Source organism: Myotis brandtii, unplaced genomic scaffold (genome assembly GCF_000412655.1).
Source record: "Myotis brandtii unplaced genomic scaffold, ASM41265v1 scaffold131, whole genome shotgun sequence".
Lineage (NCBI taxonomy): Eukaryota > Metazoa > Chordata > Mammalia > Chiroptera > Vespertilionidae > Myotis > Myotis brandtii.
In genome coordinates this window covers 2,459,284-2,486,813 of record NW_005354632.1, presented here as the reverse complement: position 1 = coordinate 2,486,813, position 27,530 = coordinate 2,459,284, and the positions used below count along the sequence as shown (strand labels likewise).

Genomic DNA, 27,530 nt, shown 5'->3' with positions numbered 1-27,530 from the left:
GTGCGTCTCTGCTGAAAGTGCTGGATCTGAACCGGAACGTGGATCCTGCTAATACCCTTCCCCTTCACCCTTTAATGTTCCTCCTCGCCTGCAAGGACTCTGCTGGCACATCCGCGGGACCTCTAAAGTCGACCGCTTCCTCTTCGGTGTCTCCAACTCACCTTACTAGGTTCTGTCGTAATCAACGCCATCCACTGACATTGCTCCCAGAGCGCAGAGACCCGCCGACGGTTTAATTCATATTGACGAAATGGATGAATGAGGTTTAGACTTGGGGCTATAGTTCTTGTTCACTAAGTTCAACCTGACTGGTTTCCGGTGTTTGGTATCTCTTCGTGTACGGCTTCATAAACTAGCAAGCAGACTTTTTTATTTATATGAGCAGTGGCTTTACATGGGAAAGCAGAGCAGTTAAAATTAGGAAGAAACCTTGCTGTGGTGTTTTGTTCTAACGTGTCCGCATGAAGTACAACAGAAGCATAATCATTTGTATATTACACTTGGCTCTTCGGTTAGATATTGAAGCATTTCACCCATAATCAGAATAGCAAATCGTCTATCCCCATCCCTATTCCCATTTATCAGTTGCCTCTGTTCAGACTGCGGATGTAAAGTTTCGGCAAAGCACCTAATCTCTCTGTAGCTAGAAGAAGAATCTCAAAGTGAAATTGCTATGAAGCTTGTTAGGCCAAATATATTTTCCTGTGAGAGGTAAAAATGAGGATTGTGGATTGCCTGTAGAGAGAATGTAAGTCTAACCATTTTTACTTAAAAAGTAATTACATTTATTTAGAATGTTATTTAATACTAGAGGCCCAGTGCATGAATTCATGCACGGGTGGGGATCGGGCCTAAGCCAGTAGTCAGACATCCCTCTCACGGTCCGGGGCTCTTGTAGTCCGGGACCCCTCGCTCCTTACCCCTCGCCTGCAGCAGAGGCAACCGTGAGCCTGGCTTCTGGATGAGCAGCGCTTCCCCTTTGGGAGCGCACTGACCACCAGGGGGCAGCTGCTGCATTGAGCGTCTGTCCCCTGGTGGTCAGTGTGCATAATAGCGACCAGTCATTCTGCCGTTCGGTGGATTTGCATATTAGGGTTTTGTTATATAGGATTTTGCATAAAATAAGCCTTTTCTAAAATATGAATGTAAGAGTTCTTGTCAGTGCTTATTTATGAATGGAACTATATATATGATGTAGAGAGCAGCTAATCAATTTTTTAATATATACTGTCCCCAAATTTTATTTCTTCTGAGGAATGAATAACAGTGTGTTTCCCCCATTATTAGGAGCTACTTGTCATTGTAGACGTAAAGGGGGACGTTGATGCTTTCTGCCATCACCCTAATCCTGTCTATGAAACAGAAGCAAAAGCCTCGGGAAACTTTCCTTTAAAACGTCATCTCTGGGCTCCAGACACCTGTCCCAGAGGTGTGTCTACGGGGGTTGCTGTGGACTTTTTGATGGTGGAGTGGGATAGAAATGAGATTTCTTAAGAACAATTCCATTGCTTTGGAGGCTTGAGACGTGATTCGTAGCTTACAGTGTAATTGAATTTCTCATCGTTAATTATCTTTTTTCTTCCTTATCCCATGAGGGAGGCCTAGATAGGTTAACCATCGGATAGAAGTAAGTGTTATAAAACACAGTCCACAGTAAAAATCCTAGTGGCTTTTACTAAACTTCCTTTTGTTATGACTTTGCATGGAAATGTGCTACATGTCTGATGGTGTTCCTTATCCCTAATGATGAGCTTGGTGCGGCACATCTGTGTCTCCAGATGGTCTCCAAGTCCACTGGCAGGTGCTGACCGCCTCGGTGGACCCAGACTCCGCGTGCGGTCCTGCTCCTGGCTCTGCTTAATTCCTGCGACTGGGAAAGGCGCAGGGCACCGAGTCGGAGGGAGCCGGGCCCTCATTTCCTCCACCACTGAGTTAGAAGGGCACGCGTGCAGCATCGTCCACCAGGGAAGCTCCTTAGAGACCAGGGTCCAGTGTCTACTTGGCTGGTCACACAGGCACCCTCTGCCTGCAGGTGCCAGAGTTCCAGGCTCCCAGGGGGAATCGGATACTCAGCATGGATCGCATTGTTTTCACAGACAGTTTAGGCCCCTGAGCCACTCACATCGGAATGGTAGGAATCCTCCCTCAGTCCAGGTTCCCGGAGGCGAGCTGTGGGCCAGTCTTGCCAGCAGGCCCCTCTCAGCATGGTCTCAGATCTGCTGTGTGAAATTCTTTTCTGCGCACGTGCGATGTAACTTAAGTGACAGATCTGCCTGTCATAATTATTATAGCTTCGGAAGATGATAAATTCATGCCTGTTTCATGATATGATAGCTGATTTCTACGGTTTAAAATATAGACACGGTCAATTCAGACTTGAATGCTTCAGGCATATTAACTTTTGGATCTGATGTTATTTGTTAAATAGAAATGAAAAATGACATGGTACAAAATGATCACAATATGAATGAATACCTTGAGACTATTTTTCTCAGTTCTGTGTAAAAAAGATTCATAAGCATGTAGAAGTTGAGCAAACATTTGTGTGCCTACTGTGTACCTATCTTTGTTTTAGATGCTAGGGGTGTAGAACTGAACCAACAAGTAAATGTTGACAAATTAACATAGGGATGTGATTTTGTTGATTAGATTGTGTTTCATAAGAGGTTTTAAAATACATTTCTTCTGATCACTGTGACTCACAGGGGCATTGTGAGGGTTAACACACAGAAATATCCCAGAACAGGGTCCGGCCTGGAATTATCACTCAGTGAATATTAGCTATTTCTTCCCAACTTTTTTTCTTAAGTTCAAACCTACCAAAATGGGAAGAGAAGAATCAATAAGCATTAATATACTTTTTGTTTAGACAAATTTTAACTTAGGCCAAATTTGCTTTGTGTGTGTGTGTGTGTGTGTGTGTGTGTGATTTTTTTTAAGTCAACCACTTGGAAGTAAGTTGCACATATTACGTACTCATGACACTTCGTGTTATATCTCCTGAGAATAAGGACATTTTCCCGCATAGCCACACTATCTTTATTTTCACACTCAATGAATATAAGGATGAGACAAAAGTATTTGCTATTGCTTCGTGTGTGTGTGTGTGTGTGTGTGTGTGTGATTTTTTTTAAGTCAACCACTTGGAAGTAAGTTGCACATATTACACACTCATGATACTTCGTGATATATCTCCTGAGAATAAGGACATTTTCCCGCATGGCCACACTATCTTTATTTTCACACTCAATGAATATAAGGATGAGACAAAAGTATTTGCTATACAGGCTACGTTCAGATTTCCCCAGTTGTTCCAAAAATGTCCTTTAGAGTAACATTATTCATGGATTTTTCTTTGTTTTATGTCTTTCTATCTTTTTAAAAGTCTAAGATCCAAACCGGAGTCACGTTTACTTTACTTGTCCTGACTCTTCAATCTGTTAATTTAGTCCAATCTTCCTGCTTTTTAGTGTCTTCCCTTTTTCTTTCTTTTTCATGACATTGACATTTTGAAGAGTCTAGGACAATTGCTTTGTAGAATGTCCTTTTGAAAACTGCGTGTGGAGATTAAAAGACAGCAGACTTTCTTAAAACTATATTTTCTCACTATAATCTTCACTTAACTTTACCGGTTCAAAGTTTGGAGAAGATGAATGAGTAATGTAGATAATGTGAGTAATGTGGAAGGTCATTAAAAGTAAAATACATGTTTGGAGTAGAATATTCTAGAAGATAAGATTTATAAAGAAAAAAATACGATTGGACCCAGAAGGTTGTGCTCTTTAGCAAAGACTTCCAGTTGTTCCGTTGCGTTTTACTACTTCTTCAGTCTCTCTTGCGTTCTTGCTGCCTTGTTCCCGTTCTCCTGATGCTGGTAATCCAGGGAGTGAAACAGACAAGTAATTAGGCAGTTAAAGGACCGTGGGATGAGGTGTGTATATTTGATGAGGGGATTACAGGGTCCTAAGGAAGTAACCAAGAGCGGCAGCTGACTTAGAACTGGGGGATCAGGAGGCTTCAGAGAGATGGCATCCACGTGCAGACATGAATGCAGGTGTAAAGAATGTGTAAGAAACGGCCAGGCCAGGGGTTGGTGAAAGAGAGTCCCGGAGAGACAAAAGCATCGCGTACAACGCCCAGGGAGAGCACTGAACTCTGAGGAGTGTAAGGATGGCAGTGGGCATGGGGTATGGAGAGGGAGCTGCAGAGGAGTCGAGGCTGGAGATGGCTGAGGAAGGCTGCAGGCCTTGTGACCCTAATGAACCGACTTGAATGCTATTCTGAGTTCAGTTGGAAGCCACTGGAAGGTTATGTGGAAAGCAGAGGTGTGATGTACTCAGATTTGCCCTTGAGGAACATCACCCTGGCCAAATCTATTTCATCGGGGGTTGCTAATTCTGTCATTCCGTCCACATCTGTGAGTTGGCATTCTTAGGTAAAGAATTTTCAGATTTGCCCTTGAGGAACATCACCCTGGCCAAATCAAGTATTTCACTGCGGGTTGCTAATTCTGTCATTCCGTCCACATCTCTGAGTTGGCATTCTTAGGTAAAGAATTTTCTGCACTGGCTGGTATGGCTCAGTTGGTTGGGCATCAGCCCTTGCCCCGAAAGGTTGCCAGTTCCATTCCTGGTCAGGGCACCTACCCACATTGTGGGTTCGATCCCCGATGATCCTATGTGATCCACCAGCTATCACCAGGCATTCAAATACACATTGCCCTTTTGGTTTCTTCTAGAAAAGTATGAGCAGCATGTTTTGTCGTCTCTCCTGACGTTCTTCAGAATTTGGTTCCCTTTTCCCGATGTAAATGTCCACTTCCTTACGTTTAATTGTTGTATAGTTAATGACCTGGACCACCGTTTCCGCACTCTGTTCTCTAAATTGTTTTTAAAACGTTGGGTTGTACTATCACTCATTGTTCAAGGCTGATTCCGGCTGTCTGTAAATATTTGTGTGTCTGATTAGCTCATCTAAAACTTCCTACCAGAAGAAAAGGTAACCCAGAAAAGAGAAATAGCATAGGGCTCTCCTTGTTTGTTTGGAATCTATTGTTTGAACGTCGTATATCACAAGGGCTAGAGACAAACTGTGCTCAAATGGAGCTTGGCTCATTTCAAAGCCCCACAAACTTCTGAAGTGAATGTGTACAACTGAGCGTGTCCATCAGGGGCCAAACTGGGAGTCCTCCACGTTAAGTTCCACATCTAATTTAAGGTTTAAGAAATAAGTAATGAAGCGTCTAATTTGAAGCTTACGTGTGATTAAAACTCCCCAGCAACCAGGGCAGTTATTTAGCATTTTTGACAAAGGAGTTTTTTCAGGGAGTGTTTTATTGCTGACAGTTTTTAGAAATTGCTGCCACATGACCATAGGAAGCAGGACAACTTTTAGTTTTACTTCGTAAATTCTCTATGGAGAATGCACCCCCTTGCTGGGAGCCCGTGGCCGGTCTGTTTCCAGCCCCCCACCCTGGCCGGGTGCACCAGGGCGCCAGAAGCAGGGTATGGAAACAACCTCACCAATGCTGGTGCGTGTGTCATCAGTCTGATGGCGAGAAATGGCATCTTAGCGCTGTTTGAATTAGCATTTATCTGTTTGTGAGTGAAGTTGAATGCTTCTCATGCATTTCTTTTGCTGTGAACTGTCTATAGTCATTTATTTTGCCATTTTTTTCTTAATGGCTTTACCCCCTCCCTTTTCTCTCCCTCCCTCCCTCCCTCCCTTCCTTCCTTCCTTCCTTCCTTCCTTTTTTTTCTTTTTGTCTTATATATATTTTTCTCCCTCCCTCTCTTTTCAACTAATAAAAGAAGAGTTCTGTATTTAAACAGAAGTTGTATTGGGGGAAAAAAAAAGTAGGGCACCATCTTTGACTAAATTGATCTTGCTATGGGAGCCTTGATACATAACACAATATTAACAGAAAACCCTGTCCCGCCTTAAGGTGGCTGGTGCAATGCTGCTCAAACGATCTATTTTTGTACATTCAGAATACCTCATAAAATCTCTTTGAAGGTAGGATTCTGTTCTTGTGAAATTTTTTAAACTACTGCTATAAAGTAGGACTCTTTATTTAAAATTTTATAATGTATCATTTTTCAACGACAGATATATAATTATGAGTCAATTAGAAATCATTAATTTAACAAATAAAGTCAGTTAAAGTGGTTTCTTCACTGAATTAACTAGGTAATTTAATTAAAATAGTTATTATATACATATAGCCTTACTGTTAATGATTATTCATATTTGGGAAGAAAAATGGTACAAATGGTAAAAAGTAATGTCATCACTGACTCTTTAAAAGCTCTTGATAACTAAGAAGTCTTTTCTGTAGTAGGTTTTGTGATGTTAGTCCTTCTTAAATAGGACAGATCGTATTCTTCAAGAGCAGCAAAAATGGACTTGATTTTAATTTTAGATTTAAAATTTAACCAAGTATGTGAAGTTTACTGAGCTTAAGATACAAATGGATCATTATCTTTTGAGAGTTTAGAAACATGAATTCCAACAGGGTGTTATCAAAGGGCCTCATAATGTCAGTTGCAAGGTGATATAATTTTATAATAATGAAGGTATATGTTTTTGAGGAGCCACAAAGAGGATCTGATGTTAGTCTTTTTTTTTTTTTAAACATATTTTTATTTATTTCAGAGAGAAAGGGAGAGGGAGAGAGAGATAGAAATATTAATGATGAGAGGGGATCATTGATCGGCTGCCTTCTGCACACCCCCCACTAGGGATCAAGCCCGCAACCCAGGCACGTGCCCCTGACTGGAATTGAACCCGGGACCCTTCGGTCCACAGGCCGATGCTCTATCCACTGAGCCAAACCAGCCAGGGCCTGATGTTAGTCTTGAACTTACCACAAAGTTTTTCCCACTGAATTGTGGTCAATTTCTATTTCTCTCTGAAGCAGTAATTTGGGATTTTCCCCCATGAAAAATAAGATAGTCTGTGTGTTGTGTCCACTTCCTATTGGTCTTGTTACCTTGCCTCTGTCTCACATTTCTTTCTCATGTGTCACCTGTTTATTTCTTATCGCCGTAATAATAGTATAGTATTTGCCTACAGCAGCTCTAAATGATAAGGTTTTCTTTTAGCTTCAGTCACAGAGTTCTAGATTATTCCTGTCATTGTTCTCTGAAGAAAAGGTAGTTAGATGAAAAAATAATTTTTTTTAACCCACCACTACCACCAAAGATCTGACTTTTTATTGCCAAGCAAATGGGGTACAGACATCACATGTCTTTCACCGTGGAGTTATCTTAATCTCTCTTAATTTTGACTCTAAATAATTTTTTTTTTTCTTTTGGGAAGCTTAGAGACTCAAAAAAAGAAGAGTTTAAATTTGGGTCCTTGTGATGCTGTTTTCCTTTTTCTTGACGCACGCTGCGCCTTTCAATTTCCAGTCCCATTTCTCTCAAATGTTTTCCATTTTCTTCAGCCTTACTCCTTGTTTATTGATTGTTTAGTTCATTCTCTTTTCTCCTCCAGGGACTTCTATAATTTGAAGTTGGAATTAGAGCGCTCTGCAAATCTGTGAGCCTTCGCTTCGTGTCTCGATTAATGTCTTATGTTCTGCGCATGTCCCTTGAGTCGCCTTCGCCAACCCAATTTTCTGCTGCCTTGATTCTTCTGTTACTGCTCCTGCCAGCATTAACTGGTGTGTGGCTAAACCCATTCTCTGCTGGTCTTACTGCCCTCCGACTGGTGTCCAGAGTCCACATTGTCACCGGAATGATCCACCTGAATAAAACTCAAGTCTTGGCTGGGCTATTTCAAATTTTTAGTGACTTCTTCACTACAGAGTAATGTTCTAACCTTTTAGTGTCATAGGTAAAGCCTGCTCTTCTGAGCTTCCTGCCTCTATCGTACAAACCTCCGCCTCTGCTTTTCACTCCCCGTGTCTGCTCTTCCCTGCCCAGAGTGCACTGTGCCCCCATCCCATCCGCACTCCCAGCCTTGATCAACTGGCTTTCCCCATGAGACACAAGTAGCTCCTATGAACCAGGGGGTCAAGGTTCGATTCCCGGTCAGGGCACATAACTGGGTTGTGGGTTTGATCCCCAGTGGGGGGACGTGCAGGATGCAGCCAATCAATGACTCTCTCTCATCATTGATGTTTCTGTCTGTCTCTCCCTCTCCCTTCCTCTCTGAAATCAATACAAATATATATTTTTAAGTCAAAATAAAAGTTTTTTCTCACTATAGTAATAGATTTTTCAATGTAGAAAATCTGAAAACATAAAAACCGTGAAGAGAAAGGCTTTTAAAGAAAAAGAAAGCTTTTAAAAAATCACTCAATTATACCCTGCAATAATATTTTAGGTATTATTAAGTATTTAGAATGAGTTTGCTTTATATATACATCCCTTACATATTTTTAGTTGCATAGCCTCAGACGTGCTTTAATTTGGAGCCACACTACATATTCTGTTTTGTGACCTTTTTCCATTTAAAATATGTCATAAGCATTTGTCCACATTGTTATAGTCAAAACATTACTTGTAATGGTCTGCTGATTGAAAGAATGTTTGTGTCTTTGAGGATTGAAGTGCAGGTATTTTTCTAAGCTGAATTCTGTGAAAGCCCCACCATTACAGCAATCCCATTATTTAAAGTGCCAGCCTGGTGTGTTTTAAGAGAAGTGTTTATTCAGCCTTGTGCGAGGTAGGTTGAGCAACACAGAGGTGAACAAAACACAGTTCCTGGTTGTTCCCAGGCCTGAGATGCAGTGAGGGAGGCCGACATGTATCCCATCCATGGGGGGTGGTCCAGGTCCAGGCCTTCTTCTCTAACAGTATTTACATGCACACAGCATGGGGGAGGGTCAGGGGTTAGACACAAAGCCGAAACCACAGGGAGAGAGTTGGGGGTGGAGCCTGGAGGGGTAGGACAGAGTGTTCACAGGAGTGGGGTGGGGTTTGCTCAGAAGTAGAACATACATACATACATACATACATACAGCAGCATTTTCCTCTGGAGCACCTACTCTTTTTCTTTATAACTCAGATTCCTGACCACACATCAGAGTTTTTTTTGGAGAAATTATTGTTATTTGCAAATATTACCCTACACGGAAATACTAGTACTTGTTTTATTTACCCAAATAAAAACCATGAAACGGTTTTTGTAAAGTATACAACATGATCATGGGTTTTATTTTTTTTTAAATTTGAATATAATGAAACAATTTCAATGCTGCATTAATATTGAATTCTACATGTAATAAACACACAGTCTTGGGCTTTTAGCAATGGGTATGTTTAGTTGGGTGCAGTTCAGGGATTTTTCCGACGTATAGGCTACCCAAACCACAGAGTGCTTTCTTCGGCTATACTCCAAGTCTTTTGATTGCAAATTCATTGAAATAATAATAATAAGGAAGGGAGGGAGGGAAGAAAGACTTGACCTCACACTGCCAGAGATGTAGGACCCAGGGCGGTAGGCGAATCAGACCGCTGTGTTTATGATGGCTGCTTCTAGGAACCAATGGAGGATGGACACTTCCATTTACCATGTACTGTTATCATAATTGACAGTATGGACAAAGAATGTGACCTGCGACAGAGAGAGACTAATACTGCATGCCTTCATTCAAATGTGGAATTAAAAAAACAACAACACAGAACTCTTACAAATGGAGACCAGATTGGTGGTTGCCAGAGATTGGGGGTGCGGGGAATGGGGAAATGTTAGTCAAAGGGTACAGACTTCCAGCTATAAGATGAATAAGTTCTGGAATCTAATGTGCATCATGGTGACTATAGTAACAGTACTGCACTATTGACTTGAAAATAGTTAAGAAACTAGATCTTAAATGTTATCACCGTACGCACAAAAGATGGTATTATGTCAGGGGTTAGCAAATCATCACCTCATACACCTTCAACTTACATATGTCAGTGAAGCTGGGGAGGGCAAAAGAACGAGTGTGAACTCCATCAGCAGGAGACCGTCTCCTGTCTGGTGAGGTGGCAGCAGTATTTTGCAGAAGATATGCTTGATTGCTTTAGTTTGTGTTAATTCTTCAAATTAACTCAGAAGACTACTAAAAGATGACCAGTTTTCAAGACTGAAATGGCTCACAAGATTCCTGAGTATTTAATGTTTTTCCAATTTGAGACTGAGCAAGCATTATACAAATTAAGTGTTAAAATTCATTAAGTGCCTAGTTGCCTGCAATGACAGTGGCATACTTAAAGAATGTTGTAGACGTGGGTCTTCTCAGCTTACAGCATTAAGTATGCTCTTCTAGATAGAATAGAAATAACAAGATGGCGTTTGAATACAAATATGGAAAATTCCAACCATGGAATGTGTCCATAGTTGTTCGTGTATAGCAATTATGAAGGGCCTTGGTGTCAGACCTGAGCTCGTTGATGTTCTTTTAAATTACTGTTACAAGGTTCTACTCAACCGACTGGTCCCTGGGTCTTGTCCCAGCTTGTGTGAGCTCTTCCTCACTCTCCAAGAACCAGCTCTACTGGACTTCTCTCGGGTCCTGTGAGCACTGTGTTCTTTCCCACCTCACGTTAGTACCTTTGTGTGTCCTTCTACGTCCCCCCCTTTTTTCCTACCTGTCTCCTCTTTATCCTTTAGGTTACAGCTCCAGTGTAACTCGGTGAAGTCTTCCCAGACTCCTCAGACCGAGGATCTAGATGATAGATGCCCACAGTGCTCTAGACTTCTCTTTCATAATGCTCCCGGCTTTGGAATTTCTATTTTAATGTTCGTCTTTCCTTCGTACTACCAAACACTGGGTAAATATTTGTTGACACAGTAGATGTGACTGCTTCGTGGAAGGGTAGGTTCTTAGGAAGGAGTTAAAAGCTGTGCTCTTATAAACTTATGCTTGAGAAGAAACTCAAAAGATGGGGGTGCATGGGTGGATGGGACCCCCTGCCTTAAGCCAAGGAGCCGGTTTGGAGTTCGGTTTAGGCGTATCACTTTCACCGTTTCATGGAACTTTCTCTTACTGCTGAGGCACCCAGGGGGTGGAGGAAGTAATAAAACACACTGCTCTTCAGAGTCCAGGTCTGCTGGGAAAGGGCTGGTTAGTAACCTTAGTGTTGAGCTAGTTAAATGGACAGTTTATTTGGGGAAAAACACTAAGCCATCTTCCAGTCGGGGTAAGGAAGAGAACCGAGGCATACCTTGCCTTTGAGGAAAACTGATTTTTCTTTACAGATTCCATAGGTGTGGTTCCAAGATGAGCTTTCTGAAAGAAAATTTACATGAAGAAATCCTTAAGGGTGCACAGAATGCTCTCAGCAGCTCAGATTTTTTAAAAAGATGTATATGATTGGCAGGTGGAAGGAGACTGAATCACATTTCTACAGCGTCAAGTAGACTAAGAAATAAACATTTAAGGGTTTTCTTTTCTAAAGGAAGCTCACAAGGAGCTGTGATACTTCAGAGAGCACGAAGAGCTTTCAAGGTTGTTTGGAGTGAGAGTGACAAGAAGGAAAAGTAGGCTTACTGTCAGATGTTGTTAATGTTAGCTGATTGTAGGCCGATTTCAGATAGCATAGATGAAATTAGCAATAAGCAATGTGACTAGCAATCAGCATTAGCAGGGGTCCTCAAACTACGGCCCGCGGGCCACGTGCGGCCCGCCGAAAACATTTATCCGGCCCGCCGGGTGTTTTTGCTGCCGCTGCCTGTCCTGCTTAGCAGCCGACTCGTCCCGGGCCGGCAGTGCGCATGTATGGAATGTCTGAGGGACAGTGAACTGGCCCCCTGTTTAAAAAGTTTGAGGACCTCTGGGTTAGATCACTGGCTTCCATGATCTCGAACTAGCAGAATTACTTTTCTAACAGTAAAAGGTAAAACAACCCCAAACAGGTGAAATTACATTTTTTTGAAGATTAGGAGATAGCAAGAGGATCATTCACTTTAAATGAATCTAAGTTTTTAGGACTCAACTGAATGGCCTCACAGGAGTCGAAGGGAATCTCAGATACGATCCCAGGGTTATTGTCAATATTCTTTGTGAAACTATGGAGGATGTGGGAAGTACCAGGAGAATGAAGAGAAACAAATGTCCCAGTTTTCAAAAAGACATAAAGTAGATGGTGAAAACTCAAGTCCACTTCCCTCACTTTATTTATTTTTCAATTACAGTTTACTTTCAACATTGTTTTGCATTAGTGTTAGGTGTATAGTACAGTGGGTAGACAATCAAATACTTTACAAGGTGTTCCTTCCCCTTGATACATTTATATATAGTTATTATATATAGTTATAGCACCATATATAGTTACTACAATACTAGAGGCCTGGTGCATGAAAATTCATGCACTGGAGGGGGGATCGCTCAGCCTGGCCTACTCACAGTCTGGGAGCCCTCAGGGGCGGGAGGTGACTCGGCCATCAGGGGAAGGCGACACACCCATCACACCTCTGCTGCTGCCGGCAGCACAAGCCTCAGCCAGCCCTGGTTACCTGAGCCTCGAGCATCCCTAGACAGCTGGGCAGCCGACATCTGAGGCTTGCCTGTGCCTTGGACCGGCCCTGGGCGGCTGGGGGGCTGAGAGCGGGTCCAGCCACACCGTGCACCTGCCGCCCTCCTGTTGTCCCAGCTTGTGTGAGCTCTTCCTCACTCTCCAAGAACCAGCTCTACTGGACTTCTCTCGGGTCCTGTGAGCACTGTGTTCTTTCCCACCTCACGTTAGTACCTTTGTGTGTCCTTCTACGTCCCCCCCTTTTTTCCTACCTGTCTCCTCTTTATCCTTTAGGTTACAGCTCCAGTGTAACTCGGTGAAGTCTTCCCAGACTCCTCAGACCGAGGATCTAGATGATAGATGCCCACAGTGCTCTAGACTTCTCTTTCATAATGCTCCCGGCTTTGGAAGTTCTATTTTAATGTTCGTCTTTCCTTCAGGCTTTGAGTTCCAAATTGGGGAACTCTCATTCACTGCTTTACCCCCAAGTGCCTACTACCAAACACTGGGTAAATATTTGTTGACACAGTAGATGTGACTGCTTCGTGGAAGGGTAGGTTCTTAGGAAGGAGCTCTTAAAAGCTGTGCTCTTATAAACTTATGCGCATGAAAATTTATGCACTGGAGGGGGGGTCCCTCAGCTGGCCTGCTCACAGTCCGGGAGCCCTCAGGGGCAGGAGGTGACACCCCCATCACACCTCTGCTGCTGCCACTGCCAGCAGAGCAAGCCTTGGCTGGCCCTAGTTACCTGAACCTTGGGCATCTCTGGGCAGCTGGGAAGCTGCCATCCGAGGCTTGCCTGCACCTCGGGCCAGCCCTGGGCAGCTTGGGGGCTGAGGGTGGGTCCGGCCACACTGTGCGCCTGCCGTGATGGTCAATTTGTATATTCCATCTTTATTAGATAGGCTTATCAACTCTATTCCCTGTGCTGTACTTTACATACCTTTGAATATTCTGTAACTGCCAATTTGTACTTTTTAATCCCTTCACCTTTTTCATCCAGGCCCCCAACCTCCCTCCCCACTGGCAGCCACCAGCTAGCTCTCTGAGTCTATGAGTCTGTTTCAGTTTTGTTCATTTATTTTGTTCTTTAGATCCAACAAATAAGTGAAATCATATGTTTTTTGTCTTTCTCTGCAATCAAAATTTGAAGAGATCATTTTTTAAAAATACAGTGTTGTAAGTGCTTAGAAAAGAATGGGATGATCACCACGAATCGATGTGAATTTATAAGAATAAGACATGTCAAACAGACCTCATTTTTCTATTTTTTTTATTTGATTTTGTAATGACTGAATTAGAGAATGCTAAAGACATGTTGTATCTCGACTTCAGGAGACTTTGCCAACCACTTGCTAGACTATCCTCATGGAAAGACAACGACATGTTGGCATTTAGGCTGTCGTACAGCTGCTCCTGTGGCCCCACCTAAGCCAGCATGCCACAGGGTTTATCTAAATAGTAATCAGAGACCCAGGAGTGGACAGCTAGCTCTCTGAGTCTATGAGTCTGTTTCAGTTTTGTTCATTTATTTTGTTCTTTAGATCCAACAAATAAGTGAAATCATATGTTTTTTGTCTTTCTCTGCAATCAAAATTTGAAGAGATCATTTTTTAAAAATACAGTGTTGTAAGTGCTTAGAAAAGAATGGGATGATCACCACGAATCGATGTGAATTTATAAGAATAAGACATGTCAAACAGACCTCATTTTTCTATTTTTTTTTATTTGATTTTGTAATGACTGGATTAGAGAATGCTAAAGACATGTCGTATCTCGACTTCAGGAGACTTTGCCAATCACTTGCTAGACTATCCTCATGGAAAGACAATGACATGTTGGCATTTAGGCTGATGTACAGCTGCTCCTGTGGCCGCACCTAAGCCAGCATGCCACAGGGTTTATCTAAGTAGTAATCAGTGACCCTACACACCGATCCCTCAGAGAGACCCAGGAGTGGATATTAATTTGCATACATTCAGAAAGTGTTTTTTCTTTTCCTTTTTTTTCTTTTCCTTTTTTTTTTCTTTTCCTTTTTTTAAAAAATATTTTTATTGATTTCAGTGAGGAAGAGACGGAGAGATAGAAACATCAATGATGAGAGATAATCACTGATTGGCTGCCTCCTGCACGCACCCTACTGGAGATCAAGCCCACAGCGCAGACATGTGCCCTTGACCAGAATCGAACCCTGGGCCCTTCAGTCCACAGGCCTACGCTCTATCCACTGAGCCAAACCGGCTAGGGCTTTCAGGTTTTCTTTCATCATAGAAGTTCCCGGCTTCCTTAGCATCTATTTTTGGCAAAACAGGGACATTTGGGTTTGTGTGTATTCAGTTAAGGATCTGAATATTATCTCTAACTTCAGAAGGACTCTGATTTCCTGCTTATATTAGCACCCTCTCATATGGGTGAAAAGAATGAACTGATCCCGTAGTAACCTTTTGATTTATCTAACCTTGTCATAACTATGCTGTTCAAATAAAACAAAGAGCAGCCCGGCCAGCGTGACTCAGTGGTTGAATGTCGACCTATGAACCAGGAGGTGACAATTCGATTCCCTGTCAGGGCACATGCCCAGATTGCGGGCTCAATTCCCCGGTCGGGGCATGCAGGAGGCAGCCCATCAATGGTTCTCTCTCATCATTGATGTTTCTATTTCTCTCTCCCTCTCCCTTCCTCACCGAAATCAATAAAAATATATTTAAAACAAAGAGATGCGCTATCCCTGGGTGGCCACACGTGGGCGCCTTCATTTGAATGTAGAAATCCCGTCTGCTTCTATTTCTGGGGACCACAGGCACACACACACACACACACACACACGCAGGCAATTAGGAGGGAGAAACCCTCGTCCAAAACAGACCCAGCGGCTTTCCGATGGGAAACAAGCATTGTTACCTTTTTCTTTTCCTTTTTTTTCTTTTCCTTTTTTTTTTCTTTTCCTTTTTTTAAAAAATATTTTTATTGATTTCAGTGAGGAAGAGACGGAGAGATAGAAACATCAATGATGAGAGATAATCACTGATTGGCTGCCTCCTGCACGCACCCTACTGGAGATCAAGCCCACAGCGCAGACATGTGCCCTTGACCAGAATCGAACCCTGGGCCCTTCAGTCCACAGGCCTACGCTCTATCCACTGAGCCAAACCGGCTAGGGCTTTCAGGTTTTCTTTCATCATAGAAGTTCCCGGCTTCCTTAGCATCTATTTTTGGCAAAACAGGGACATTTGGGTTTGTGTGTATTCAGTTAAGGATCTGAATATTATCTCTAACTTCAGAAGGACTCTGATTTCCTGCTTATATTAGCACCCTCTCATATGGGTGAAAAGAATGAACTGATCCCGTAGTAACCTTTTGATTTATCTAACCTTGTCATAACTATGCTGTTCAAATAAAACAAAGAGCAGCCCGGCCAGCGTGACTCAGTGGTTGAATGTCGACCTATGAACCAGGAGGTGACAATTCGATTCCCTGTCAGGGCACATGCCCAGATTGCGGGCTCAATTCCCCGGTCGGGGCATGCAGGAGGCAGCCCATCAATGGTTCTCTCTCATCATTGATGTTTCTATTTCTCTCTCCCTCTCCCTTCCTCACCGAAATCAATAAAAATATATTTTAAAAATAAAACAAAGAGTACATTTTGATTAAGCAGTTATTTCTTATTCAGTAAGATAATCTATTTTGTCTTAGCATTGCTCTTTCCTAATTATCTGAGGTCTTTCCACTCAACAGTATGGGTTGCTTTGGGTTTCATTTTAAGTTCAGCTCTCACTAAAAATTCATTGCTATCAGACGTCTTCAGTCCTCCATTTTTCTACTTACTATTTCTTGGAGACCCCCCCTAATATTCCTCTTTTTATTTCCCCTTTCCCCCACAAATAAGAAAAGAATCTTCCGCTCTTGTTTTATTCACATTGTATCGCGGAGTCAAGTAAGTGGATAAAAGATGCCTGTTCAATTTAGTGAGAGAAGGCACTGAGGTAGGACCCATTTGCCCTTTTCAAAGGTCAGAAAGATGGTCAGTGTGGCGAGAACATATTTGAATAGAGAGGTGATAAGAATTTGGAAGTTGCCAGCATATAGATGGTATCTAAAGCCATGGGACCGAGTGAACTTACCTTGCTGTCTTCTCTGACCTATGCCATCTCCCTCCCCTACCTTGTAAAATCATGTATATATTTTAATTATAGTGCCTTTAATAATTTGGTGTTGGTTATCTTGCTTTTAGTAAAATATGGTAGTAACCTTTTGATTTATCTAACCTTGTCATAACTATGCTGTTCAAATAAAACAAAGAGCAGCCCGGCCAGCGTGACTCAGTGGTTGAATGTCGACCTATGAACCAGGAGGTGACAATTCGATTCCCTGTCAGGGCACATGCCCAGATTGCGGGCTCAATTCCCCGGTCGGGGCATGCAGGAGGCAGCCCATCAATGGTTCTCTCTCATCATTGATGTTTCTATTTCTCTCTCCCTCTCCCTTCCTCACCGAAATCAATAAAAATATATTTTAAAAATAAAACAAAGAGTACATTTTGATTAAGCAGTTATTTCTTATTCAGTAAGATAATCTATTTTGTCTTAGCATTGCTCTTTCCTAATTATCTTTCCACTGAACAGTATTGCTTTGGGTTTCATTTTAAGTTCAGCTCTCACTAAAAATTCATTGCTATCAGACGTCTTCAGTCCTCCATTTTTCTACTTACTATTTCTTGGAGACCCCCCCTAATATTCCTCTTTTTATTTCCCCTTTCCCCCACAAATAAGAAAAGAATCTTCCGCTCTTATTTTATTCACATTGTATCGCAGAGTCAAGTAAGTGGATAGAAGATGCCTGTTCAATTTAGTGAGAGAAGGCACTGAGGTAGGACCCGTTTGGCCTTTTCAAAGGTCAGAAACATGGTCAGTGTGGCGAGAACATATTTGAATAGAGAGGTGATAAGAATTTGGAAGTTGTCAGCATATAGATAGTATTTAAAGCCATGGGACCGAGTGAACTTACCTTGCTGTCTTCTCTGACCTATGCCATCTCCCTCCCCTACCTTGTAAAATCATGTATATATTTTAATTATAGTGCCTTTAATAATTTGGTGTTGGTTATCTTGCTTTTAGTAAAATATGCTGATTTCTCTTTATTGTTCATTTTCTGTTTATTGTTTAAGGGTATTTAGTCAATATTTAACTGGAGAGCTAACAGTTAACAAGTTTTGTCTTCTTTTGTTTTCTTTTGTAGGCAAAGTCATTAACAAAGATTTGCGACATTACCTGAGTCTTCAGTTTCAGAAAGGATCAATTGACCACAAACTGCAGCAAGTGATCAGAGATAATCTCTACTTGAGAACCATTCCGTGTAAGTAGGAAACGGAATAAAAGAAGCAGATCCTTATGTAACTGGCCGAACATCTAGAACGAATTAGAGTAGAGCATCTCATATGAAATTGTGAAGACTAAGGGGGGGCCCTGGAATGCAACAGAAGTTGGAGAAAGAGAAACATTTTTCGGGGAACTTTCAGGGGTTTTGTTTTTCAAAGTAGAAAAACCCAAAGATTCTATATTGGGACTTTTTGAAAAGTCAATCTGTGTACATGTTGCTAACTAGATTTTATTCTTATAAATCAATTTCTACAGCCTGAGCGGGAAAAAGACTTCTGTGCTCTCAGTGCCTCGCACAAGGAGACATTTTTGTATTGACTACGAGGACTTTGCTAATTTTAAAGTCTGCTCCATCCCCAAAGGGAAAAAAAGGGGAGAAAAACGCAATGCCTTCCTTTTGGCAACCAATTTGAATGTTGACATTGGTGTTTCTACTGTGTTTTTTAATATTTTATTGATTTTTTACAGAGAGGAAGAGAGAGAGGGATAGAGAGTTAGAAACATCGATGAGAGAGAAACATCGATCAGCCGCCTCCTGCACACCTCCCACTGGGGATGTGCCCGCAACCAAGGCACACGCCCCTGGCCGGAATCGAACCTGGGACCCTCCAGTCCGCAGGCCGATGCTCTATCCACTGAGCCAAACCAGTCAGGGCTCTACTCCAGTCTTAATGGTTTTCGTAGGACCTCGTTGTTGTTGTAACAGTGTTTTGGGTTTTTTGATAAAACACATAACAAGAAACCATGTATGCTTAAGTGTTAGCTGTAGTTAGCGCGGGTCTGGTGAAGAGTAAAAAGCAGTAAACAATACGGAGGCATAAAAGGACATTCAGCTCTGTTTTCCTTTTCACTGTCGTTAACTCCTTGTGGATGCCAGCTTTTGTAATGGCTCTGAAATTCTCAATTTCTTTTTCTTGTTATTAATCTCACACAATGCCCAGTCCATTACCAGGCTTTTCCAATGATGCTTCTTGAACATCTATCCCTCTGCACTGCCTTCGACCTCACTCTTTCTTGCTTGGACTTAAAAACAAATAGCCTTATGTAGTGGCAAAGAGCTAGGCAAGACGGAGTTCAAAATCCTGATTCTAGCATCTTCCTAGTTGCTTTACTTAATGCTCCTGAGCCTCAGAGAGAGAAACATCCATGTGAGAGAGACATCAATGTGAGAGTGAAACACCCATGGGCTGCCTCGTGCACACCCCCTACCGGGGATCGAGCCCACCACCGGGTATGTGCCATGACTGTGAATCGAACCGGCAACCTTTCGGTGCACAGGACAGTGCTCAACCAACTGAGCCACACTCGCCAGGCCTATTGCTGTTCCTTCAGTGATCATGGTTGTCTAAAGCTTGTTCTCCGCTAGACTTGCTAGGAAGGGCCCACTAGGCCACCGCAGCCGTTTGCTTGTGGTTTTTATACTTCAAGTTTGTTTGGACAGATATGCAATGTCGGGCTCATATTTTCTTTCCTGGTCTGTCTTAATTATGTTAGTCAATTGTCTTCTGCTGTGAAGCATTGTTCTGAAAAATTCTGAAATAATCTGATTGTCATTCCCTTGTAAGGAACTTGGTGCTTTGCCTACCACCGGGTGTCTCGGGGTAGCATTTTTAGGTTCCTAGCTCTAGAGCTCCGTCGTCCTTGTTAAAACAAGTTAATAAAATAAGTGCTTGTACCTTCTGCTGCCCTCTGCCACTTTTCCTTGGATCTTCTTTCTAATTTACTTCTGTCCTAGTTTTGCGCTTTCTCCTCAGTGTGAGGTTTTGCCCTAGAAAGGAGCTACAATGTATGTAGTTTTAATCCGTAGGGTCCACACAGCTGCAGCCTTTCAGATCCTCACAGGACCGCTTTGCTTGCTAATGGAGGTGGCCACAACCCCATCGGTCTCTGAATATTATTCCTTCACTAAACGATACCAGATCTTCGTGGAGAAAATTCTGGTTCCAGGTTTGGGGCAAGGGAAATACAAATGAGCTTGGAACATCTCATTGTACCAGAAAGTACATAAATGCTTAAAAAACGATGGGGACATATCAGAAGGACTTTTAAAAAAAGGCCACCTGGGGGTTCCCCACTGACAAAATCTGAGGCAATGGAGCAGCAAAACTAATGACAGAGAGAATGGACGCTGCAGTTGTCCGTCGCCGCAGTAGAGACAGAGCGTGACTGGGGGCCCTGAGACAGAAAGGAGACGCACGCGAAGGGGTCCTCTGATTTCCTCACCTGGGTGCATGCTGGGCCTCGCTCAGGGGGAGAGCTGGGAGAGCCGGGAGAGCCCAGCAGTCTGCCCAAGCGCCCCGGCCTGCTGCTGAGCCCTGAGCCAAGCATTGCCGCGTGAGACCCCCCAAGGCCAGGCCAGGGGCTCCGGGAGCTGCTTGCTTCCCCAGTCCCCGCGCTTGCCCCGGGGCGGGAGAGTTCTCACCAGCCTGCCCCAGAGACCTGTCAGGCTCCTGCCTTGCACCAGCTCCTGCAGGCCCGTGTTCGCAAAGGCAATTAAGCCAGCCCCAAAGGGTCCAGCGAACATGCTGGTGACTGAACTATTCGCAACAAGAAAGGAAGGAAGTTGCCAGTGTCTTTCCCCCCCATCCTGCCTGCAAAAAGACACTCTGCAATGTCAGCCCCCCACCAGCAGGCAGCTTCCCAGAGGCTGGTGGGGGTGGGGGTGGAGTGGGGGTGCAGCTGTGGGGCTTCCCAGCAGCGAATCAGCAACACCTTCCCAGGTGGCTTTGTGAGCTGCACGGTGCACCAGTGACTCCTCCGCTTCCTGACGCGTTCCGTGGGCACCCCAGCTGCTCCCCACATTTCAGTAATCTCCCCGCACATGGGTTTCCAGTGGGATCTGGCAAGTCCAGCCAGCATCCCAGCTGGTTCTCTAGTAATTTACTGGCACCTTCCACACACCACTCCCTGCTGCCACCTTAGGGAGCTGGCTTGTCAGTTTCATCCAGGGCCCAGCAGACATTTCCCTGCCGCCGCCTCCCGAGGATGAGGACGGGGAGCCACTCCTTCTCCAATGAGGTCTGGTGCCCAGGCTGGGAGTGCCCCTCTCTTCCAAGTTATTTTTTTTCTTTTCCTCCTTAAATATATTTTTATTAATTTCAAAGAGAGGGAGAGAGAGAAACATCAATGATGAGAGAGAATCATTGATCGGCTGCCTCCTGCACGCCTCCTCCTGGGGGTCAAACCCACAAGCCGGGCATGTGCCCTTGACCGGGAATGGAACTGTGACCTCCTGGTTCATGGGTCAAAGCTCAACCACTGAGCCAGGCCGGAGGGCTCTTCCAAGTTTGTTCCTCACTTGGGTGCTCTCCCTCAGCTCTAGGGCGGTGTGCTTTAGAGTTCCCTTTTACTCCCACTTAGTTAGTTCCTCGGGAATCTATAATAATAAAAGCGTTACATGCTAATTAGACTGGATGTCCTTCCGGACGAAGCCAGGGCTGGGAGGGAAGCCCGGGTCCCGGGTCCCGGGTGCCTGAGGGAAGCTGGTGCTGGCAGCCGGGGGAAGGAAGGCCTACTCTTGCATGACTTTCATGCATCGGGCCTCTAGCAGTTAATAATTCTTTATGTTAAGCCGTCCTTGTTCGGGTTACCATGCCGTTTCTCTCTCCTGCTTGGACCCTGGCTGATACGGCATTGGCACTGGCCGTGGCCCCGGGGGACAGGCCCCGCAGGAAGGAATTTTAGACTTGGTTTTGGTTGTGTTCTTGGGCTCAGTACAGTGCCAGGTGCCAGCCAGTGGGAAGTCGGGTGTTTGTAATTCAGGACAAGAAGTGGCATCACAGTTTAATCACAGGGTAATTTTTGGTTGATTGCGATAGAAGTGCCAGCTGAACCAAGTACCTTGGGACCCAAAATGACTGCACAGGTGACCGTTATGGCAATAATGACGGCTCCAAGCACCGTGGGGCGGGGTGGCTTCTTAAAGAGAGAAAAGGACACTGAATCTGCTGGTTTGTTACCATTATGGACTCCTATAGCACGATTATTAGTAACACTTTTAAATTGCCTGATAGTGCCATTTGCAAATAGATCAACTTAAAAGGGGGAAGCATTAACACAAAATAAAAATAATTATAAAATTTGAAAGGAACCATCACACATATTTACTACGTGAATTTTTCACTCTTACAATGAAATTTTAAAGCACACAAAGTATCAGTTACATTATCTGCTCGCCTCCCCTTTGTTGGGTAACAAATACTCTAGACATAAATTTCTCTGTCTTGCGTTGATATTCACCAGATTGAAAGCGTGTATCCAAGAGCGTCTTTAAATTGGGCGTCAGTCATTGGCCGTTCGTCTGAGCTTGCTTTCTGTTTTAATGATGAAAATACTTTGTCTCCTGGCCCTGATTTTGGTGTTGCCTTTGAACTCCATGTTGCTTCTACTTCAGATTTTAGACCAGTTTCTGAATCGGATTGGCGTGTTCCACATCGATTTCTGCATCTTCTCTTTGCACATCTCCTGTTAGACTATTTGCAAAGCACGGGAACTTGTAGCTAATACTCAGACCCTGGAAAGTGCCGGGAACGCTGTGAGACAGTATTATACCATTCAGAATGCCTAATACGGCTAACGTCATTACCAGATTCACACGCCAAAACTGTCCGTTTAAGGACTCCTTTAGCCTTCAAAAGTTGTAGTATTTTGGGAATACTGCTCACAGAATTACATAGTGTACAAATGCACCTGATCTTAATAATATTGTATTTGCAAGGAAGACCAGCATTAGCAGGCGGGGCCTTGACCACACAGTGAATTTTGGGAACAGCTGCAGGGAAGACTGAGCAGGTGGTGACCACCGCTCCCCACACGCCTCTGTCCTGGCCCCTGGAAATGCCAACTTTAACCTTTATTCTGCTTTGCGGTGTTTCCTGCTCTTGGTTTCCATTGCTATCAGTAGATTCCTTCAAATCTGTAGCATCTCTGTGTCAAATTGTTAACCTTTAACTCTCACTGGAGAAATATGATACGTTTTTCTCATTTCCCCTATCAATTGTGATGGTTCCCCAAACTCACAGAATTGTACTGTTAGAATTAGTGAATTTTGTTGTAGGTAAATGATATCGGAATACAGCGACCGAAGGAGTTCCCACAATTCCATTCTTTTATACCATCAACAAGATGGAAGTTTATAAAAAGATACCCTTTATAATATCATAAAAATTTGAAATACTTAGAAATTAATCCTTAAAGAACTATAAAGATCTCTGTAAGGTAAAATTAAGGGACATTGAAGATCTAAATATATTGGCAGAGATTTCTTGCTTGTAGACGCAATATGGCAAAGATATCAGTCCTTCTCAAATTGATTAATAGATTCAATCTAACTCCATAAAAATCCCAACATTTTTAGCTTGTTTATTTGGTTCCAGAATTTAGATGGAAAAGGCTACGCATAGAAAAAAACAAGATTGGCCCTGGCCAGGTAGCTCAGTTGGTTAGAGCATCGTCCCAATATGCCAAGATTGCGGGTTCGATCTGTGGTCAGGGCTCATAAGAAGCAACCAATGAACGCATAGATAAGTGGAACAACAAAAACAAATGGATGTTTCTCTCCTCTCCCCACCCCCCCCCCTTTCTTAAAGAACAAAATCAATAGACTTGCTCTACTACATCCCAAGATTTATCATGAAACGTAATTACCCCATCCATGGTGCAGGAGTGGTCAGGAGGTGGGTGGGATGTGCAGGAGAGCCCGGTGATGGGTACCCAGTCTTGCACAGACAATTCTATGTAAGTTTCTGTGACAGAAGCCCTGTGGTGGATCGGAGGGGAAGTAATGGTCGTTTCAGTAAATCATGCTGAGTAGCCATTTGGTAAAAAAGGAAAGTAGACCACTACCTCTCGCCAGGTCCCCTAATTAAACCATCTTAGTGCATTGAAGTATTAGGCATGAAAGGCAAAGCTGTGATGCTTTTTAAAAAGCATACAGCCTCTCCCCCAGGGTCTTGGAAAAAATTTCTTCAAGACACCAAAAGCATTAGCTATAAAGGAAAGGATTGATAAGTTTAACGACATTAACATGAAAAAAACATCAGTCTTCAAAAGGTTATTCTTTCAAAGGTGAAAAAAAAACTAGAGTGGGGAAAGATACTCTCTGTTCTGCTACCACATTTGTTTCCGTGGTGCAAATAAGTTCCTATGTGATTGGTGAGGAGGTAGGAGAACGATGTCCATTCAATTGAGGCCATACTGGTTTGTATTCCATTTTCCTGAACAAGTTCATGTTTCGCGTCATCAAGTAGCAGCAAATAAACACCGAATATACAAACACAGCTGAATGACGTGGGCTGTGCAGGATGCTCATTCATCTCAGTTTGGCCTCTTTTCTCAATTGGAACATGTGCTTTATCTTAAAATTGCTCATTGCACATTTTGCCTTATCTTCATCGTTCAGTAGCCTCACCCCTCCCTCGTACCCCTTTCTGTCAATCTACCTTTTCTTTTCTTTAAAAAAGACAACAACCCATGAAGGCCCGGCTGGTGTGGCTCAGTGGCTGAGCATCGATCTGTGACTCAGGAGGTCACGATTCAATTCCCAGTCAGGTCACATGTCTGGGTTGTGGGTTCGATTCCCAGTGGGGGGCGTGCAGGAGGCAGCTGATCAATGATTTCTCTCTCATCATTGATGTTTCTATCCCCCCTCCCTCCCTCTCTGAAATCAATAAAAATACATTTTTTAAAAAACAAAATATTTTAATGGTTCTAGTTTTTATAATTAGGAATGTAACATGGCTCTTAAACTGTATTAATATTTTTCCTCTGAAATCAATAAAAATACATTTTTTTAAAAAACAAAATATTTTATTGATTCTAGTATTTATAATTAGGAATTTAACATGGCACTTAAACTGTATTAATATTTTTAATTAGGATTGTTATCGATTTGGGGGTGCTAGAATGTTGACATAGGTTTTGAGAGTTCAACCCGGACCCTATTTTCTCCAATCCCCATGGATAACAAAGGACGACAGTAGTTGTGTTTTGGGGGAGTCACAAGTTCTATGCGGATTTTCATCTGTGTGTTAGGGGGTTGTGCTCCTAACCCCCTCATTGTTCAAGGATCAACTGTACTTTAGCATGAATTCCTTAGCAGATAAAATTCAGTGCTCTGTTGCTGAATTTCATTGAACAGCTTACTTACTGCTTAATTTTTAAGAATTACTTGAGAATAATGGCTAAGAAGCAATGTGTAAATACCTACCTTTATTAAGCCTTAAGCCTTTTTATTCACCTAAAATAATTTCATAATTAATATTTGTCCAAGTTTTTAAAATAGAGTTCATTAAAAGACCTTAAATTTTTTTCTTTTAATTGTCCTTTATGTGTCTAGTAAGTAGAATGTTCGTTTCTTTTCTCTAAGGAAGAAAAAAAATACACGTTAGCTACCTAAAAATGAAGTCTGTCATTGGTGGATTGTTATGTGTTAAGGAATGATAACTGAGGTTTAAAAGAAGAATTAACTGTTCTGTCTTAGAAAGTTAAGCTTTCTCTGACACTAAAATTTTATAGTCTTTGTAGTTTTGAATTTTATGGCTACCTGTAGGTTTATTCAAGTTTATTGACTCATCCTACGTTATTTATTGTCCTGCGTTCACTTAGGAATCTTAACTTGCCTCAGATTTCCTGATCCTCATTCTAGTAGGTACAATATATTCAATGTTCTGTTTCTCCATGTGTTCTCTATAGGCTATATATTCTATTATTTACAATATTTTGTAAGTTTAAAAGCACTTCCAACCTATTTTTTTCTTGTTGTTTTTGTTTTTTTTTCCTTAGGCACCACAAGGGCCCCCAGAGATGGGGAAGTACCAGGGGTGGACTATAATTTCATTTCTGTTGAACAGTTCAAAGCACTGGAAGAGAGTGGAGCATTATTAGAAAGTGGAACGTATGATGGTATGTCCCCAAATATTGACAACAGTAACCCAGAAAACTATCTGAATGACTGGAATTATTTCAGAGGGAATTTGATCAGTAAAATACCATTTTACAAATAAGTTTATCTGTCGGTTTGGGGGAAATTTTTCTCTTAATTAGGGTAATTGCAATTTGCTAGTTAAAATGGGATTAAACAATAAACCAAAAGCATTTCATCACATTATGAATAATATACTAAAATTATTCAAATTAGCTAGTTTGTATATTTCATAGTAATTCATATTCATCATATGAGCTCAGCAAGTGTTGGTAGATTGCTTTCTATTTGTGATTGAGAATTCAAATACTGTAGACTTTAAAAAATATATTTATACTTTGGATTGCTTGGAGAAAAGAGAATATAGAATGGGGGGAGAAAAACAAAAACAGAGTATTTGGTTTTCTTTTCATATATCTCTCCTCTACCCACTTGATTCCAGGAAGTACAGATTTAAGATCAAGTTCAAATTTTATTGTTAATCCTCACTGAGGATATTTTCCCATTGGTTTTTAGAGAGAGTGGAAGGGAGGGGAGAGACAGTGGAGAGACACATCGATTGGTTGCCTTTGGTACATGCCCCGACCAGGGCCGGGGATCCATCGCCCCATCACCACCGCTAAAGTTGCAACAAACATCCTCGCACACATCTTCTCATAGGCCTGTGTGAGAATGTCTGTGGAATGTATACCCAGGGACAGAATTGCTGGGTTTGGTACCCATCTGGTATGTGCCCTTGAACAGAATCGAACCTGGGACCCTTTAGTCTGTGGACTGACGCTCTGTCCACTGAGCCAAACCACTAGGGCAATCAAGTTCACATTTTAAATGATTCTGGGTTAGGTCCTTTTTTTTCCTTATGGAACACTCTTCACTGGCAAGCTTGTCCACTCCCATAGCACCCTGTGCTGTTCCCCCACTGCTCCATCGTGCTGCCGTCATTGCCTTTTTCACCAGCTCAGGGAAGGCAGACATCACGTCTTTCTTACGCGATGTTACCTTCAGTGCCCAGAGGTGATGCTCAGTAAACATCTCACCTTGATTTCAACATATCCACGTGTGTCTGTGTTCTGTCCCAAAGAGGAATTCTTCATAATCTCTCCCTTTAGCTGCACCGTGAGTTTAAAACACTGGAGTCATCATTTACTTCCTTTTCCTCACGGTCCCCATCTCATCTGTTACCAAATGTAGTCATTTCTGCCCTTGCAGCAGCTTTCTCACTGCCTTTCTTCTCACTCCATCACCTCATGGCAGGCCCACTGGACTAGCTCCAGTCCAGGCTATTGAGTGGATATCATTTGTTTCAGTCTCTTCCCTCCATCCACTCCACCCTGCCTGTTGCTGACATGCCTCAAACACGGCTCTGTCACGTCTCTGTCCTCTTCAGGATCTCCGGGGATTTCTTGGGCCTGCAGACTTTGGCCCAACTACCCTTTCTGGACTTACCTCCAACAGATTCATTACACTCATTCATTTGATCCTTTTTTTATTCATTCAACCCATTTTTTAACTACTTCTGTGTGCCAAGCATTATCAGAGGGACTGGTGACACTGTGATGAGCAGTACTGAAGTGATACTGCCTTAATAAATCCGTATCTTACTGGGGAAGGCAGTCACAACAAACAAAATAACTGTACATTAAGATGTTATGAAGGAAACAAGAGCATGGATTTAAATAAAATCATAGGAATGTCTTCTTTAGTTAAGGTAGCCAGTGAAGACTTCTCAGAGGAAATGGCAGCTACTTATTTTTTATTTTCTACAAATGGCCTGCTCTCCTTCAC

The 27,530-nt window shown here is 42.6% G+C and overlaps 1 protein-coding gene across 1 annotated transcript in view; it reads left to right on the top strand.

The window, feature by feature from the left end:
• Nucleotides 1–27,530, top strand: part of MAGI3 (membrane associated guanylate kinase, WW and PDZ domain containing 3) — a 171,789-nt gene that overhangs the window by 95,311 nt on the left and 48,948 nt on the right. Inside the window, exons 2-3 of the mRNA XM_014534664.1 lie at nt 17,685–17,801; nt 25,607–25,726. Coding sequence (XP_014390150.1) covers nt 17,685–17,801; nt 25,607–25,726 — 237 coding nt within the window. The remainder of the gene's footprint in view (nt 1–17,684; nt 17,802–25,606; nt 25,727–27,530) is intronic.